This window comes from Hydra vulgaris, chromosome 13 (genome assembly GCF_038396675.1).
Source record: "Hydra vulgaris chromosome 13, alternate assembly HydraT2T_AEP".
Classification (NCBI taxonomy): domain Eukaryota; kingdom Metazoa; phylum Cnidaria; class Hydrozoa; order Anthoathecata; family Hydridae; genus Hydra; species Hydra vulgaris.
The window spans coordinates 56,920,001-56,939,696 of record NC_088932.1 but is presented as its reverse complement, the minus strand read 5'-3'; the positions used below and the strand labels follow the sequence as shown (position 1 = coordinate 56,939,696).

At 29.1% G+C, this 19,696-nt stretch overlaps 1 protein-coding gene across 2 annotated transcripts in view; it reads right to left on the bottom strand.

The window, feature by feature from the left end:
- LOC101236467 (tyrosine-protein kinase CSK) overlaps nt 1-19,696 on the bottom strand; it is a 172,216-nt gene that overhangs the window by 32,241 nt on the left and 120,279 nt on the right. For both annotated transcript variants that reach the window (XM_065814932.1, XM_065814931.1), the window contains 2 exons: nt 8,887-9,009; nt 8,312-8,420 (listed from right to left, as the gene is read on the bottom strand). In XM_065814932.1, coding sequence (XP_065671004.1) covers nt 8,312-8,420; nt 8,887-9,009 — 232 coding nt within the window. The remainder of the gene's footprint in view (nt 1-8,311; nt 8,421-8,886; nt 9,010-19,696) is intronic.

The following is a 19,696-nucleotide window of genomic DNA, read 5'->3' as shown; positions in this document are numbered from 1 at the left end:
GCATCTGTTATTCTTATTTTCAAAAATTCTGGAGAGCAATCTGACTTATCTAACTACCGTCCCATTAGCCTGCTTACTATCATAAGCAAGGTTTTTGAGTCTCTAATTAACAAACATTTAATCTCATATTTGAATCTAAAAACTTACTTTCTGATCATCAATATGGATTTCAATCTTCTCATTTTACTGCTAATTTGTTAATAGTAACAACCAATAGGTTTTATAGTGCATTAGATAGATGTGGAGAAGTTAACACTATAGCTCTCAACATTTCAAAAGCCTTTGATAAAAATTGGCTTTCGGTTTTAATTTTTAAAAAAAAACCATGGTTAACTGTGATTTTTGGTTTTTCTTGTTAAATAATAAACTCATGTAAGTTTATCTTGCATTATTTATTAAAATTATTATTAAAACAATGTGGTCTAACAATATGTTTATATTTCGAAATAAAATTTACAATGACTTATTTTTATTGTAAAAATATTTTAAGAAAAATAAAGATTTTAACAATTCATCAGATAACCGTGATCTGGTTTTTGTGTAGAAAAAATGTGTTTGACATCTGTTGAGGTGGACTTTATACAGAGAATCGCCTTGTAAATTTTTTCAAGATTTTTTGTTCTTTTAGCCTGTGTTCGGTACAACAAAAACTTTTGTTTAAGCCATTTGAGAAAGGAGAAACAGGTAAACATTCCAATGTTGTACATGGTGCTTCAACTAGTAGTGGTTGCTCATCATTAGATATCCAAAAAGCCTAAAAGCAAGTATTCCAGCAAAATTTAAAGTATTTTTTAATAGAACAACGAAGGATCTTTTAGGCACCTTAACAAATGCATAACATTTCCGTTAATTCTTTTCATAGACAGGCTTTTTTAAATTTGAATGCAATAAAAATGTGATTTCTGTATTCATAGCAAATAGTTTTGCAAGCATGAATTTAAGAACAGTATCTGCTGTTGATAACGTTGCACTTTCTCTGCTAAGGAATTCCACTACTAGTTTTGCTAGCTCTACAGCATCTTGTAATGAAGCTAATGACTCAAAATCTAGCTTGTTGGTTACATCAGGAACATTTAATTCAGTAAATGTCTGGAATAAACATTAGTTTTTAAAAAATGCTCAGTCGTTGAAAAAAGTGAATTTGAACGATGACGAACATCCAGATGCAGTTTGATTTCTTTACAAAATTCCTAAGTAACTTTCTTTGGAAAAATTTGATTACAAACTGATGACATTAATCTCATTGATTACTGGTTCAAAACTAAAATTATCATTGTAAATTCCATGTTCATCCTATTCTGAGGATCAATGTCGGTTTCCTTGGAAACTGGTATGTTTGTGTATATATTTTTCTTGTATAGCGTGTCGCATTATCACAAATTTTCAGTTGAACTTTTTCAATAATTTCTTGTTTCATCACTTTCTTTTTATGTAAAAATATTAAAATGGATTAAATTCATCAGTTGTTGGACTTTTGGGAAGATGATTTCCTCTTTGTTGAATTGATGAACAAATAAATTTGTTGTTAGTTATTGTGGTATTCGAACACCATCTGTAGCTAGATCAGCTACAAATTCTTTTTTTGTTAACAACTGCCCATGATTTTTATTATTTTTTCAGATGGTGAATTTGAGTTGCTGCTTGATTCTCTAGTCGAAGGACTATTAATAGTAATTCCATGACGCAAAATATGATTCCGCAAAGTAGTTATGGATCCACCGGAGCATGTTGCAACAGACCCGCTTCTATTACTGATGTCTTCAACATCTCTTGAACTTGGAATTTTAGGCCGGGTAGCAAATTTTCAAACTGATGACATGATTTATCTGGAAAATATATTTTTAAAATATATTTTAATCAAATATACTTTAATAAAATTAATTTATAGAAACATCGTCATTTATTTTTATTACATACGTTGATATATGTTAATATTTTGTGGAAACAAAATAAACACTAAAAATATTCGTATGTCTTTAAGGGAATAAAAATATTTAATATAAAGAATAGACTATCCTATTTGAGCATTCGAATACTGTATATTTGCGTGTTTTACTCAATATTCAAACATTTTTTTTGGAATACTTGAATAATTTTGAAAATGAAAAGACTTATTAAGCTTTCCAGCAAAATACAATCTAAATAATAAAATAAAAATTTGCTTTTTCCATACCTTTCCATAATAAATAAACATTCAAAAGACATTATAAAAAAAAAACTCCCAAAACCCTTTTTGAAAACCAACAATTTTCATTTATTTCGGTTTTGACCAAAAACCGCGGTTTTCAGTTATCGGTTAAGACTGATTGGAAACGTAATTGTTATCGCAATAATCTACATCTGTTTTTTTTTTTTAAACATCTTCGCTTCCAACAAGGCTGCAAGCAACCACTAATTAAAGTTGGAAGTTACTGAAAGAGAAAAGATGAAGATTGTAGAGCAAGATAACGATTGACAGACGACTTAAAAGATTGCAAATTATTTGAGTCAGGAAAGCAAGATGAAGGAAGCGAATTCCAAAGAGCTGATGTTCGAGGAAAAAAACTAGACAAATAAGCATTTTTGGAGCACTTAGGAACAGTCACAGGAAAATGATGACACCTAATTGAATGACGAGTAACACGAGAATGAATTATAGTAGATGGCACAAGAGACACTAGCTCTTTAGAGCAGTGCCCATTATAGTATTTGTAGAAAAGAGAAAGAGAAGCAACATTACGACGATGTGATAATGGTTGGAGGTTGGCTGCAAGAGCAGGTCCAACTATGTTTACAATACGTTTTTGCACCTTGTTTAAAAGAGAAAGGGCATCATAAGAGGATCCGCCCCAGATATGGCAACAATATTCCATACAAGGCCGGATTTGAGATTTATAGAGATAGAGAATAGAATCCAAAGTAAGAAAGTGACGAGCTCAATAAAGAGATGCAACCTTAGCAGATGCTAATTTTGCAACTGATTTAATATATGGTTTCCAAGAAAAATTGGAAGTAAGAGTTAATCCTAGAAGATGAAGAGTAGGTGACTCATCGAGTACATCACCGTTCATAAATATAGGAAGATCTAAATTATTGCGATAACGATTGGCTGAAAAAAATTAAGTTTTACCTGAATTAAAGTTCACTAGCCACTGTGAGCCCCATGCTGTAGCAGAAGTAAGATCCTTTTCAAGCTCAAATGCCCCCTCCAAGCAATCAGAGGGTGTTGGTTTTTTGTCACGACAAGAATAAATGGTAGTGTCATCAGCAAACAATGCCACCTTAGATGAGAGAATATCTGGAAGATCGTTAATGTAAATTAAAAAGAGTATAGGGCCAAGGATAGAACCTTGAGGAACCCCTGAAGTTACAGAATAAGAAGAAGAGTGTTGTCCATCGAGGACAACTTTTATGCTACGATTGGAAAAATAGGATTCAATGATCTTAAAGATGTTTCCGGATACACCATAAGAAGAAAGCTTATGGAGAAGACCAGCATGCAAACTTTATTAAAAGCTTTAGAAATGTCAAGAGCGATGACCTTAACTTCTCCACCTTCATCTAATGCATGATAAAACCTGTCAGTTATTACTGTTAGCAAATCAGCTGTAGAACGAGAAGATCGAAATCAATATTGATGGTCAGAAAGTAAGTGATTAGATTCAAGATGAGATATTAAGTGTTTGTTAATTAAAGATTCAAAAAACTTGCTTATGATAGGAAGAAGACTTATGGGACGGTAGTTAGACGAATCAGATCGCGCTCCAGAATTTTTGAAAATAGGAATAACAGATGCCGCTTTCCAGCAGGCTGGAAAACAAGACTCTGATAAGCACTTGTTGCATAGTTTTGAGAGTATAGGTGACAGCTCCAGAGAACACTTCTGCAAGACAATAACAGGTATGTTGTCCGGACCACAAGCTGTAGAAGAGTCTAGGCAGGAAATCACTTTAGATACAGATGCTGGAGTGATATGAATGTCAAGCAATGGATCAGCCTGTTTGTTGGCAACATCAGGTAGAACGCAACTAGTGGAATCAAGAGATGATATTGATGAAAAGTTTTTGGCAAACAATTCGGCTTTGTCTTTAGGTGAGGTGACAAAGTCTGAACCATTCAAGAGAGGTGGAATTATAGATTTGCCCTTATTATTGATATTATTAAAGATTCTCCAGAAGTCACGACAGCCTAATTTTTGAGATGAGATACGAGATTTCATGACCTGAGAATAGCGGGTTTTGGCGTTAGACAAAACCTTTTTAAAATTGTTTCTAGCAGTAATAAACAGACGTCTGTTTTCTGGAGAATTGTTTTGCTGATAAATATGGAAGTAACGGTTTCGATTGGCAATCGCAGCAGCACAGTGTGAAGAAAACCATGGAGGAGAGTGAGGCTTGACCTGGAATCGTCGAGAGGGAACAAAAGATTCCATGCCAGCCTGAATCCACGAAGTTATGTAAGAAGCACATTTGTCGACAGGAAGACAAAAGATTTCTACCCAAGGGCCATCACGAAGAAAATCTCGGAAAGAATCCCAGTCAGCTTTATTGTAGTTGTAAGAGGTTCGATAATAGGGGGATTCAGGTGATGAAGAAGAATGAGATAATAGTTTCAGAGGGATCAAACTGTGATCAGAAGCACCTAAGGGTGAATGTGGAGAAACTGAGCACTGACTAGGATCAGAAACAAGACATAAGTCGAGTAGAGAAGGTAAATGATTCAGGTTGTCTGGAAATCGAGTTGGAAAGTTGACTATTTGAGTTAGGGATTGAGAAAGGCAAAAGTTGTGGGCTTTAATGCCTGCAGAGTCACTGACACTAGAGCCAAGCCATTCAGAGTGGTGAGCATTAAAGTCACCGACAACAACTACATTAGCTGATGGATAAAGAGAGAGGGCTTGGTCAATTTGATCAGAAATAACGTCAAAAAGTGTGCAGTCTTGAGATTAAGGAGAGCGATATAGAACAAAGAGAAAGGCAATAGAGTGAAGTGGTGCTAAAAGCACATGAAAGAATAGTCTGTGGATTCAAACCTAGTTTCATGACAAATGGGTGAATTCTTACGAATGTAAATGCCAAGACCAAGCATGTAACTATTGGAGTCTTTACAAATTAGAGGAAGATAACCATCAACATTAAGATCACAAGATGAGACAGCCGAACTCAAATTAGTCTCACAAAGAGCAAGTAGGTCTGGTGAACTTTGCAAGAGATAAGACTCAACAGAAGAAAAGTTACTTCGAAGACCATGAATATTAGTGAATGATAGGTTTAGAGAACTTGGTGATGATGATGGTTTTTTGTGTTTTATAGTTTTTGGTACTTGATTCATTTTTAAATTAGATTGAAGAACTTGACTCAAAGCATAGATAGTACTCAGAACACTGTTTAATATCCCAAGCAATTGTCTCATTACTACTAATAAACCCTAAGCCGTAACAAAGGGCTCCAAATGTGGCCTCCGCTATGCACACCAAAAGTACAAACAGGGACACCATCCATGCGCAACATGGCACTGTTAATACTTTGATATTTTTCAGCTGTTGATGGAATCAGCCTCTCTGAGAGCTACCACAGAGTTTGGGAAACCTGACTACCAGCCGGCCTCAGAACCATAAAACTGAGTTTTAGAGCTGTACCCTCATTAGGAGATAATAGAATGAGTTGCCTAGTCATAAAAACAGAGACACAAGGAAAATCCATGCATTGAGTCAAGAAGATCCAGCATTCAACATCCTAAACTGGAAACAATGTATTAAAAATACATCTGCGCCAGCCTAATAGATGAAGAAGGGGTGCGAGGCTGGTCAACAGATAGAATCTGTTTACCCCTTAAGTCTTTGCCAGGAGGCCTTCTACAAGACAGTAGCCGGGTGCATGTAACATCTGCCCAAGATGAGTATTTTTATCGAGACACCATCTCTAGCCTTTACTCAACCAAGAGCCCCAAGGCAAGGGGTGTTTTAAATCGGAGTTGGCATCTCCTAGCCTTTGCCTAAAAAGGCGTATCCTACAAGGCAGCAGGACATGAAGCAGATTGTACTGGGACATGAAGGACATGAAGCAGGATTGTAATAGAATATATAATTAAGGACATATAATAAGGACATATAATTGGAACATATAATAAGGACATATAATAAGGACATTAAATAAGGACATATAATAAGGACATATAATAAGGACATATAATAAGGACATATAATTAAGGACATATAATTAAGGACATATAATAAGGACATGAAGCAGATTGTAATAGAATATATAATTAACTCTATAAATACTCCTAAAAATTCCTGCTGGTTCTAGCCTTTTTAAAAGCTCTAGCAAGGTTCCCCTAAATGCAACATATTGTCTAATTAAAAACGAGGAATTGAATAGAGATAAAAACAAAGTAATCTCTAAAGATGTAACTTAATGGTCAAAAGACACTCTGATAACACACCAGCATATATTTACTTATACAGTATCTGAGACAGTATCAGATGGTATTTTGAAAGAAGAGCTGCTAAACATAGCTGGTTACCGGCTATTCAAAGTGAAATATGTAAAATAAATTAGAGTTAAACAAAATGACATTGACTGTGTTAATTATTGAAAATAAATTTGACCAAAATCATTTTTGTGAAACATCTATTCACAAGAGAATCAAAAAATGTTCAAAAATTTAATCTTAGTTACAATAGAAAAATTTCTACTGGACCTGGAAACTAATCTGACTGATGGTCAATAATAATTGTCTGGGTCATTTAATTAAAACTAATTTGACTGAGGAAAATTAAAGTCTGCTAACTTATCTCTTGTTAACCAACGTTGAAAAAGTAATTTAAATTAAATCAGAAACTAAAGATCAATACAAAAAACAACAATGGTTTGAAGAACAAAATAAAAAAACTCACTGCATCGAATTTTGGTACTGTTATAAACTGTAAGAATAATACTTCCCTAATTTCATTGTTAAAAAAGCTTAAAAGAAACTGTGATAGTAGTTTATGATCACAAGCTTGTCAGTGGAGTATTGAAAATGAAGATACTGCTTATAAAAAGTTTAAAGAAAAAGTTAACAAAAGAAAAAGTTTAAAGAAAAAGTTAAAAGTTAAGTTAAGATCTTCCTATATTTATGAACGGTAATGTACTCGATGAGTCATCTACCCTTTGTCTTTTAGGAACAACTCATACTTCTGATCTTTCTTGGAAACTATATATCTAATCCATTGCATCTGCAAAGGTTGCATCTCTTTATCTTGCTAGCCACTTCCTTATCCAGATTTTATTCTTTATCTCTATAAATCTCTAATCCATCCTTGTATGAAATACATATCTGGAGCAGATCTTTCAATGATGCCATTTCTTTTTTAGACAAAGATCAAAATTGCATGTTAAACATAAATAAACCTGCAGCCAAACATAAATGAACCTCTTGCAGCCAAACTTCAACCATTGTCACATCATTCTAATTTTGCTTCTTTCTCTTTTTTATAAATATTATAATGGACGCTGCAATTTTACAAATAACTTCAAGTTAAAAAAGATTTTTATAAATTAAAATAAGTTAATTTTTCTAATTCTTGCTAACAGTGTTTTCCTTGTTTAAATTGAGCAGCTGTAGCGCAGCGGTTAGCGCGCTTGCCTCAAAAGCTAGAGATGGGTCAACGCCACCTCTGGGCAAGTTTTATGATATTGGTAAGGAAGAAGTCATAAACTTCCTATCAAATGCTCTTTCGAGGTGCTATGTGATAAGACTATAAGGATTATTCAGGGCACCTAAAATAAAAATTAAAAAAAAATTTTTTATTAGTTTAAACTGACCAAGTTGAAAAGACATTATATTAAAACTGTAATTAGAATTTTTCTATAAGTTTTAATCTAAAACTCAATTATTAACTAAATTAGTTTAGCGTATAAGTTTTAACTAATCTAAAACTCAATTATCAACTAAATTTAGGCTTGATTAACTTCTATTGAGAGATTTGTTTATTATATTTCAACATTTTTGCTTTATTTTTGTGATTTATTTTTTAATTTAAAAAAATACTTTTTAAAATATCAAGAAAATTAAGATTTGTATTTAAACAAATTTTTAAAAATTTTTTAAATTTAAAAATGAATTTATTCATAGTAGATTTATAAGATTATAAAGTAACAAATGTAAAAATAAATTTATTCATAATAATAAATAATAGATATAATAATATTATAGTATGTATTATTGATATTTAATAATATTATAAATATTACATACATTAAAAATAATAAACATAATAGTTATAAATACATATATCTAAGTACTTATAAATATATACAAATTTTATTTTAAAAAATATGAAATTAACCTTTATCAATTCAATTAGAGTAGGAAAAAAAGCATCTTCGTCTACTGTAACTCGATTATCATTTGTTGAGATGACGCGATAATGCTCAACCTTTTTATTATTTTGTGGACTATAAAAAAAATCTTCATTAAAATCTTCACTAAGAAAAATATTTGGAAAAAGTCTGTTTTTTATTTTATGCTTTAGCTGAACTCTTATAAAAGACTTTAAGAAGAAAGCAGTAAACTTCAAAACAATAACAAAGCAAATATTAACAGCAAGTATAATTTAAAAAAATCCACAACAATAACGAAAATGACAAACAAAATAAAAGATCATTTAGATAAATAAAAGTAAGAAAAAAATCCAATTAAAAAATATCATATTTATAAACACACATACCTTCATATTAACATATCAGTAAACATAAGACATACCTAACAACACAGATATTTTCAACATAAAACATACTTAACAATACAAGTTGTGTTAACATAAAACATACTAAACAAGTGTGTAAAACTAATAAAGAACATCTAACAAGTGTGTAACACTAATGGAGGATGTCTAAGTTGGTGTGTAAACATAAAACATACCTAACAACACAGAGTGTATAATCACCCGGAAAATTAGTACTTTCTCTGACAAGAAATAATCCAACTTCTCGTGGTGTAAGTAATTCTTCAGCTTTTTCTCTTGTAATTTTACCAAAAAACCAACTAAAAATAATGTTTACATTGTTTTTAAAATGAGTCCAAATATAGTAACAATATCTAAAAGAGAAATAGATAATAATTAAGTAGGCTAAATCTAATTCATAAATAGAAACTAAAGAAGACTGATAATAAAACATGACTGAGGTTAAGTCTGCAGCTATTCTTCATTGTGAACGGAATTAATAAACTCTCACACAAGCTTAATTACCCGTTCAGAGCAGTCATTGACTACATATAGTCGGCTGCTTGAATATTGATAATCTTTTTCTTTATTTATAAGTTTAATTTTATATGTATACTAGAGATATACAAGATTGAATTTAAAGCTGAATATCCAGCTAAAAATACCAAGTATTTTACTATCCTATATCCAGTCAAGTGATGTATCTGACAGGATATAACAGATATTATTTTTTATTGCTTTTGTTATAAAGCTCTAGTGTATTTATAAAGGTCTAGAGTGTCTTTAAAGGTCTGGCGTGTTTATAATGGTCTAGGGTATTTTGAACATAAACAAACACCACGCTATCAATTATTATTAAAGGACAGTGTCCTTCGAGTGTAACATTTTTAGGGTGTTTTTTTTTTGGCAGCGCGTGGTAATTTTTTGTTTATTTATATAGAGTAGTTGGTAGTTTTTTGAATGATATAAAATTGGAGACAGATTATGCATAGCAATTCATCTTGCTCCAGTCATGTGAAAAGTTGAAAAAATTCAGAATTTCATATTTTAATTTATACTAAAAATCTTTTTTTTTTTCAACATATTCGCTTACAACAAGGTTGCAAGCAACCACTATTATAAATGGAAGTTACTGGAAAAAAAAAGATGAAGTTTATAGGGCAAGATAACGATCGGCAGATGACTTACAATATTGCAAACTATATGTATCAGGAAAGCAAGATGAAGGAAGCAAATTTCAAAGAACTGATGCTGGAGGAAAAACCCTGATGAATATGAATTTTTAGAGCACTTAGGAACAGTCACAGTAAAAGGATAAGACTTTTTTGAATGACAAGTAACATGAAAATGAATTTTAGTAGATGGCACAAGAGACGCTAGCTCTTTAGAGCAGTGCCCATTATAGTATTTGTAGAAAAGAGAAAGAGAAGCAACGTTACGACAATGTGATTGTGGTTGGAGGTTGGCTGCAAGAGCAGGTCTGACCATGTTTACAATGCATTTTTGCACCTTGTCTAAAAGAGAAAAGGCATCATTTGAAGATCCACCTCAGATATGGCAACAATATTCTATACAAGGACAGATTTGAGATTTATAGAGATAAAAAATAGAGTCTAGAGTAAGAAAATATTGAGCACAATAAAGAGATGCAACCTTAGCAGGTGCTAAATTTGCAATGGATTTGATATATGGTCTCCAAAAAAGATCGGAAGTAAGAGTTAATCTTAGAAGATGAAGGGTAAATGACTCATTACGTACATTACCATAAATATAGGAAGATATAAATTATTATGATAACCATTGGCTGATAAAAATTGTGTTTTATCTGTATTAAATTTCACCTGCCACTGTGAGCCTCATGTTGAAGCAGAAGTGAGATCCTTTTCAAACTCAAATGCCCCCTCCAAGCAATCAGAGAGTGTTGGCTTCTTATCAAGACAAGAATAAATAGTAGTATCATCAGCAAACAATGCCACCTTAGATCTGAGAATATCTGAAAGATCGTTAATGTAAATTAAAAAGAGTATAGGGCCAAGGATTAAACCTTGAGGAACCCCTTTAATACAGAATAAGAAGAAGAGTGCTGTTCATCGAGGACAACTTTTATACTACGATTAGAAAGAAAGGATTCAATAATCTTAAAGATGTTACAAGATACACCGTAAGAAGAAAGCTTATGGAAAAGACCAGCATGCCAAACTTTATTAAAAGCTTTAGAAATGTCAAGAGCAATAGCCTTAAACTCTTCACCTCTATCTAATGCACAATAAAACCTAATGGTTATTACTGTTAGCAAATCAGTTGTAGAATGAGGAGATCGAAATCCATATAGATGATCAGAAAGTAAGTTATTAGATTCAAGTGTTTGTTAATTAAAGACTCAAAAACCTTGCTTATGATAGGAAGAAGACTAATGGGATGGTAGTTAGACGAGTCAGATCGCTCTCCATAAATTTTGAAAATAGGAATAAAAGATGCCACTTTCCAGCAGGCTGGAAAACAAGAGTCTGATAAGATGATAAGTACTTGTAAATAGTTTTGAAAGTATAGACAGCAGCTCAAGAAAATACTTCTGCAAGATAAAAACAGTTATGTTGTCTGGACCACATGCTGTAGAAGAATCCAAGCAGAAAACCACTTTAGATAGAGAAACTGGAGTGATACAAATGTATATATAAATATAATATAAATATGCAAGTATATATATATATATATATATATATATATATATATATATATATATATATATATATATATATATATATATGTATATATATATATATATATATATATACATATATATATAAATATATATATATATATAAATATATATATATATATATAAATATATATAAATAAATATATATACATATACACATATATATATATATATATATATATATATATATATATATATATATATATATATATATATATATATATATATATATATATATATATGGGCGATTTCATGTGAAAACATCCAGGTCATGCAACCCTAAGTCTCAAATTTTGCTGATTTTTAAACCACCTAAAGATTTTAGTAAATTATGAACTGAAAATTTTATCATCTAATTTCAATCGGCTATTTTAAGTTTGTCTCCAACCAACAAAAATCTGCCATTTTTAAAAATGGTTTCGGTCCTAGTTTCTGTTATATGTATTGGAAAGCTGAAAATTTGTACCTTTATATATTTTGGGCCAATGAATCCAATGAAACAACTTAAAATATTTAAAAACAAACATAACACCTAAAATTTAAATTTTTACCACAATTTTACTGGGACGAGTTCAATCACAAAAATGCTGATGTAGCTCAATTTTTTTTTGTTTTTAAATTTGTCCTGAATAGTTAAGTTATAGTTATTACAAAGAATTGGAGAGTGGTCTTTTCTGAAACAGAAATAAAAACATGGTCAAATCTGCTTAAATTTAGCGCTGAAAAACAGGTATTTTGATAAATTAAATGAGAGTTGATAAATTAATTTGACAGTTTTGTAAATGAAACTGATTTGGCAACATCAAACTGTTCTTTTAGATGTTGTTGACTAGCTGTTTCTGTTTTCTTTGTAATTTTATAGAATCTGATCCTAAAAAATTATAGTTTCAAAGGTAATGGAAAAAATAAAAACATCTTCAAATATACTTAAATTTATTACTTATAAAACATTAGTTTCATATTTATCAAACTAAGACAAATAAACTTGAAAAAAAAAAGGCTCTAAAACAAATAGAGCACTTGGAAAGAAGTTCAAGAGACAAAAGTAATATACAAAATTTAAAAATTAAAACTCAAAAAAAATTAAAATTTATTAGTTATAGTGTTATAATCATTTATATCAATGTTATATGTTCGCCCTGATTTTGTTGTTGGGACTTTGATTACTGCAATTAAACTCGACAATGGTACCCAACAGATATCATCTCTGTGGCCAAATGAAGTTTTGAGAAGGACCATGAGGGTGCATAAACTTAATTTGAATATCATTTGTTGTAATATCTATCTCTGTAACCATGCCTATCCACCAAAAGGAATCGTACTTGCATGCATCAAAATCATTTAGGTTTGGTACAATTAAAACATCAGACGTTACTGCTTTTAACAGTATAAATCAGTCAACACATTGATGTTCGCTTGTTCTTTTAAAACTAATTTCAAATTTTGAAATGGGTATATAATGATGATAACTTCTGGTACCTGGAACAGTTTTGCCTGTTTCGCTCCTTTAGTTGCTGTCACCTTGAATTAACTGTTTCTTTGCTAAGTTTATAAAATATTATTGTGCTTATATTAGTGATGCAAAACTCAAGCATATACTGTCAATATTTGGTTTTGTAATGATCTATGCAAACTTGCTCTTGCTGTTATTCTTTTAACCGTACCACCTATGCCATCACAAGTGGATTTTCCATGGCCGGTTGCAAAAAATACCCATTCAGCTGTGATCTCAAAATCTTTCTTATGGTGGCATAGATTTATAAAGTTTTTATAGTTTTTATAATGAGCAGAACATCCATCAGAAAAATAATAAATTTTATTGATACCAACTAAATATTCTTTAATGTACTCTACAAATTCCCTTTGAAATTCATACACAAAGCATGTATCATGATCATTGTCATCACTTAAAAAACAGAATGACTTATGCTAAATATTTGTTTTAGAAATTTCCTTAAATTTATAACAACAGGATGTAGTGTACATTGTTGTTTATGCCAATTATAACTTTGTATTTCATCCTGTATAACAAATTGATAGTTCTCTGCAAAATCTGCCTGTATAATACATTCATTGTTACCTAAATTATTTTTTAGCTCTTTCAAATAGCGAGTTTGGCATTTAGCAATATATGAATGTGAAGTTAGTTGATTAATGTGAGAAACAACTAGTTCTTTACATTCAAATAAGTTAACTGTCTGAGTAATTAATTGTGATCTATCAGTACTTTGCCATTGATTAAATTGAATTTCTTCTTCTTTGTCAATTTCTCAATTAACTCCTCCTCCTTTCTCAATTAACTCCTCATCTAAAAATGCCTTTAAGTAATCATAACCTGGACATTTGGCACATCTATGAACCATGCATTCATTATTGCATGTATCACAAACTAATTTGCATGTAATAAATTTTTGTATAATGTAATAATTTGCATAAAATAAATTGCATGTATCACAAACTAATTTTGACTTTAAATCTTCGTATGTAACATTCCATCGGATAGCATTTACAAGCAATATTGAGTTTTGATGGTAAATACAAACACATACACAGTGTGTACTGTTTGGTCCCACGCTAATGCGCCATTTTGGATGCAAACTACAAAACTTTAAAAATCCTATTTTAAAATTAGGATATTGACTTTTAAAATCAATATAAAGCTCATGAAGGTTGCTCAATAATAATCTTTTTTGTTGTGGAGGACCACTTTTAACCTTAACACAATCTTTTTTACCAGACATAATTCTAGAATGTTCATCTTGTTGAAAAAAATTTTGAACCAAAGCACATCACAAGTGATCAGGAATAACTTAAAATTAGGCAAAAATTAATTTTGTCAAAAATATTTATTCAAAATTGCTGAAAATTTACTCTAAGATGTAAAAAAAGTAGACAAGGAAGGAAGACTTAAAATACTTTAAAAAAGGTTAAGTATGGTCAGGGGATAGCAAATTTTACTGGGCCCCCCTCCCCACCACCTTGCCCTTGAGTAATTTTAACTAATTAAGTTTTAAACTAATTATTATTTTGAAAACCAAATGAAAAGTTATGAAAATAATTAGTTAACATGATCTATACGTTTTATATTTCACCTAAATTGAAAAATAAGCTTAAAAATAAATCAGCATCGTCTTATTCATTATGTTCATATACATCTTCGTAATCTATTTCCTCAGTAACTAATTCATAATTTTCTTCATCTTTGTCTTCATTGTCATACTCATTGTACTCATTAGTCATACTCATTGTACTCATTGTCATACTCATTGTACTCAGTTTCATTATCACTTTGGATTTCATCAATGGTATTTTTATTTGATTTTTTAACAAGTTCTAGAGCGCTCTTTGATAATTGAATTGTTTTAACTTTACTTCTATCTTGAGAAATTATTATAGTTGATATTATTGGATCACTTGTAATAAGAAGATAGTGAAGTTGGTCCTCAATTGTATGGAGTCTTGTATTTTTCTTGAATGGTGAAGTCTGAATTGTTTATTATCTTTATTTCTAGATTCCTGAGCTTCTTCTGAATATAATCCAATTGGCAACAAGAACTTTGAAATTATTTCAGAACTGTGAAGCAATAACTTATGCATAGATACAGGTATATAAAACCAATTATACTTTTTACAATAAAGCTTTGCTGTTTTAGTGCAATATTCACTGAATTTTATTGTATCTATCTCATAACTGGAATTTATTATGTTCCAAATGTTTGCTGAACGTTTTATTAATTCTTTATCTATGACTGCAATAGAAGAAAATAAATCAAATTGTTTAAATGCTCGTCTGGCAGTATTACCATCATTTGAAGTTCCAGAACCACCTTGCCTAGGAAAATCTACTCTTAACCCTAATTCTTCAATGAATTTATTTTGTATGATTCGTTTTTTTTTTCCACAAACTTCTTTGTCGTCATTACCACGAATTTGCCATTTTTTTATTTCAAGTCTGTAAGAAATGTGTAACAAACATTCAAAACACCTTATCCGAGCATGCAATGGAGAAAGACCTAATTCAATGTTATCTATACTAGAAGTTGGAGTTGGTATTGCAATAGAATTCATTTGTTTAGGAGAAGCTGAAGATATGTTACAAACTTGTTGTGAAGAAATTGAGCATATTACATTGGCCTTACCGTCAATCATTGTTAATTTTAAATTAAACTTAACTTTAGTTACAATTACTTCTAAATCATTTATCAACTCAAACTCTGAATCCTCTAGTAAATTTATTTGATTTTGAATATATTCTTTTTCAAATTTCAAAATAGCTTCTGATTCCTTTAGATATTGAACTCGTATTGGTCGACAAAATCTAATTGACGATGGCTTAGGGTTTGTCCAAACAGAAATGTTTCCAAATGAAAGATCCAAAGGAACAGAAGTGGTACTAAATAAATCAGAGTCTTTCGAACTATAATTGTCAAATTTTTGCTTATATTCACTTTGACCCGATGCACCATCAAACCCCATTCACAACTTAATATTCCTTTTGTTTTATCGTTATTCTCTAGTTGCATAATTTGAGTTATGATTGAATCCATTTGAAAAAAATGAATTATTGTGTGATCAAGAAGACTTTGAAGTTTAATTTCAGCACTTTGCTCACTAAATATAATGTTATCAGGATAGCATTCTTTTCTTGCTAATAAAATATCACTATATAAAGGATATATATTTGCATTTCTTTCCATAGCTGTAATCCTTATTTTCTGATAAGCTCTTTGGGACAAACCAGCTGAGACCATCAAAGCCAAACCTTCTTTTGGAGATAATTTTATAATAGGCTTTTCATTTTTAATCATATTAGCTACTTTATTGGGTTGACTGGGAGAAGAAACCAATTGGTTTAAAGTAAAACACAGACTAAAGCATTGACTTCTCCTTGAACTAGATAAGATCAACTTGTCATAAGTATGGTTTGTTCGCATTTTTACACTTTTTCTTCTTTTTGTTCTGCTGCTTGATTGTTCCCATTCAAGGCATTTTCTTCCAGGTGTTTTCTTTTCATTTTGATACATTATGTTATTAAAAGTTGACGCAATGGAATGTTCTTCTAATTTTTCTAGAATAACTAGATCTGATTCAAGCCAACTTGCTTCTTTAATTTCAAAGCGATCACGATGTCGATTATGATTATGAAGTTTCTTTTTTAAGATTTGAATAAAATTCTCCATTATTTTTAATATACTTCTATATTGTTAAGAAGAACGCAAGTCTGTCTGATTAACTTCCAAAACGTAATCAAAAAGTAAATTTTGAAGCAATTTTTCACGTTGTATAAGATGTTCAGAAACTTCAAAATATACTGAAGTGTATTTTCTAGACCAAGATTCAGGTGTAAGTGTTAATATTTGAATTTTTTTTTTAAATGGTTCAACTTTAAGTTTTTCTTTCATTAAAATTGTCAAATGATCAAGATCATTTGCTTTTTTTTATCTGTAGGATGACTGGGAAAAGTTGAGACAACACTTAAGTTATCTATATTTACTCTATAAGCACTTGCTACTCCTTCTTCCATTTCAGAGTAGGCTAATTTTCTTTGACTGATTTTCTTTTTGCTGTTACAACTCGTTGATGACACCATGAACTTTAATTGGTGAGACTCCAATTGATATTAAAGAGTTGTCTAACTGTTGTTTATTACAAGATTTAGCTTTAACAAATGATACATCATCATCAATTTCACACTCCATTTCATTATCTGAAACTTCACGATTTGACAAAAACTGAATACATGAGCGACAAAATTTCTATCCTGGTTTACAGTCTAGATTTTTGGATTTAAGGTTACGAGCCATTTCAAGAGATATGGTTGTTTGACCTAAAATAAAATCATTAACTTTTAATAAACATTATACTCTGCTTCTAAATTTATATGTATATATATATATATATATATATATATATATATATATATATATATATATATATATATATATATATATATATATATATATATATATATATATATATATATATATATATATATATATATATATATAATGAAATTGTAAATGTAAAATGAGAAAAAATTTTTGTTAAATGATTTTCTACTAATTTGTAATTGCTCTGTTCTTTTAAGAACATTGAGCACTCTATTTTGTAGAATACATTTTAAAATTGTTTAAATATATATATATATATATATATATATATATATATATATATATATATATATATATATATATATATATATATATATATATATATATATATATATATATATATATATATATGTATATATATATACACATACATATAAATACGTATATATATATATATATATATATATATATATATATATATATATATATATATATATATATATTACTTTTAACCTTCTTTTTGTGTCTATTTAAAACATCACAACAATTATCATTCTTTAGTAGAAATATTGGTCCTAAAACCTGCTCATGATGATAACAAATAGTCTTTATCTCTTCGTATGATGTAGTCTCAAGCAAGCCAGACCTCCAAATATAAGTACCTTGAAAATCCTTTTCTAGATTACAAAAATGTTTTAATCCTTGTTTCCTAATGAAACATATTTTGCAACATTCATCATTTAAAATGTTTCCAAATCCACAAGATTCCATTTTATCAATATATTATTATTTATTATCCCTAAAAAAGATGTATAAAAAATGTATAATTCATTCAATGTATTTATGGGGTCAAGGTTGTTCAGGATTAGAAAATTTTACATCATTAATGAGCATTCTAACTTTAACTTTACAACATTATAAACATTTCTAAATAATAAAACTAGTAAAAAGCAGAAACAGCTAAACAACACATCTAAAAGAACATTTCAATATAGCCGAAACTGTTTCAGTTAAAAAACTGTCAAATTACATCTTTTTTTTTTCTCGTTTAATTTATCAAAATACCTGTTTTTCAGCACTAAATTTAAGTAGATTTGACCATGTTTTTATTTCTGTATAAAAACATGGTCAAATCTATATATATATGTATATATATATAACCCTTGGAATTAGGAAAAATGAGGTCGGCAATAATTTGCCAACCTTAATAATTTGCTAAATTATTTAGACTTCGGCATCAGGTCAGCAAATATATAATATATACATATAAAATATATTAAAAAAATATACATATATATTTTATAATATGTATCAAATATGTCTTATTATAAAATATATATATATACATATATATATATATATATATATATATATATATATATATATATATATATATATATATATATATATATATATATATATATATATATATATATATATATATATATATATATATATATATATATATATATATATATATATATATATATATATATATATATATATTTAAACAACTTTAAAAAGTATTCTACACAATAGAGTGCTCAATGTTCTTAAAAGAACAGAGAAATTATATATTAGTAGAAAATCACTTAACAAAAAATTTTTTCCATTTAACACTGTGTTTCATCAACAAAGATTCATCAGAAATGCCAAATGCAAAAAATCATCAGAAATGCCAAAATGCAAAAAAAAAGGATTTCTGATGAATCTTTGTTGATGAAACACAGTGTTAAATGGAAAAAATTTTTTGTTAAGTGATTTTCTACTAATATATATATATATATATATATATATATATATATATATATATATATATATATATATATATACACACACACACACACATATACACATATATATATATATATATATATATATATATATATATATATATATATATATATATATATATATATATATATATATAAACACACACACACATATACACATATATATATATATATATATATATATATATATATATATATATATATATATATATATACATATATATATATATATACCCTATAATATGAGGCGTTTTAAGCTTAACTTATAAAGACTTTTTATATATATTTATAAATAATACTTTTTAATGTAATAAAAAATAAACTTTTTAATGTGAAATAACAAGCTATGTCTACTAAAGTTGATTTTAAGTTAATTCCAGAGTTTCGCGGAAACAATCAACAATCAGTTCCAGAATGGTTGGAAAAAGTTAAGGTACCTTAAGTTACTAATGCAATCTGATTATTTTTTTTATTACTTTTAAAAGTGTAACTAATTGAGACATATACGTCAACTTTTATTAACTTTTAATATAAACTTTTTAACGTTACATTGCGACTCAAATTTTTTTTTTAACTTTTTAAAGTGTAACTAATTGAGACAGTACATAAAATATATTAAAGACCTCATTTAGTTACATCTCAAATCTAAATTTATTTTACGTTA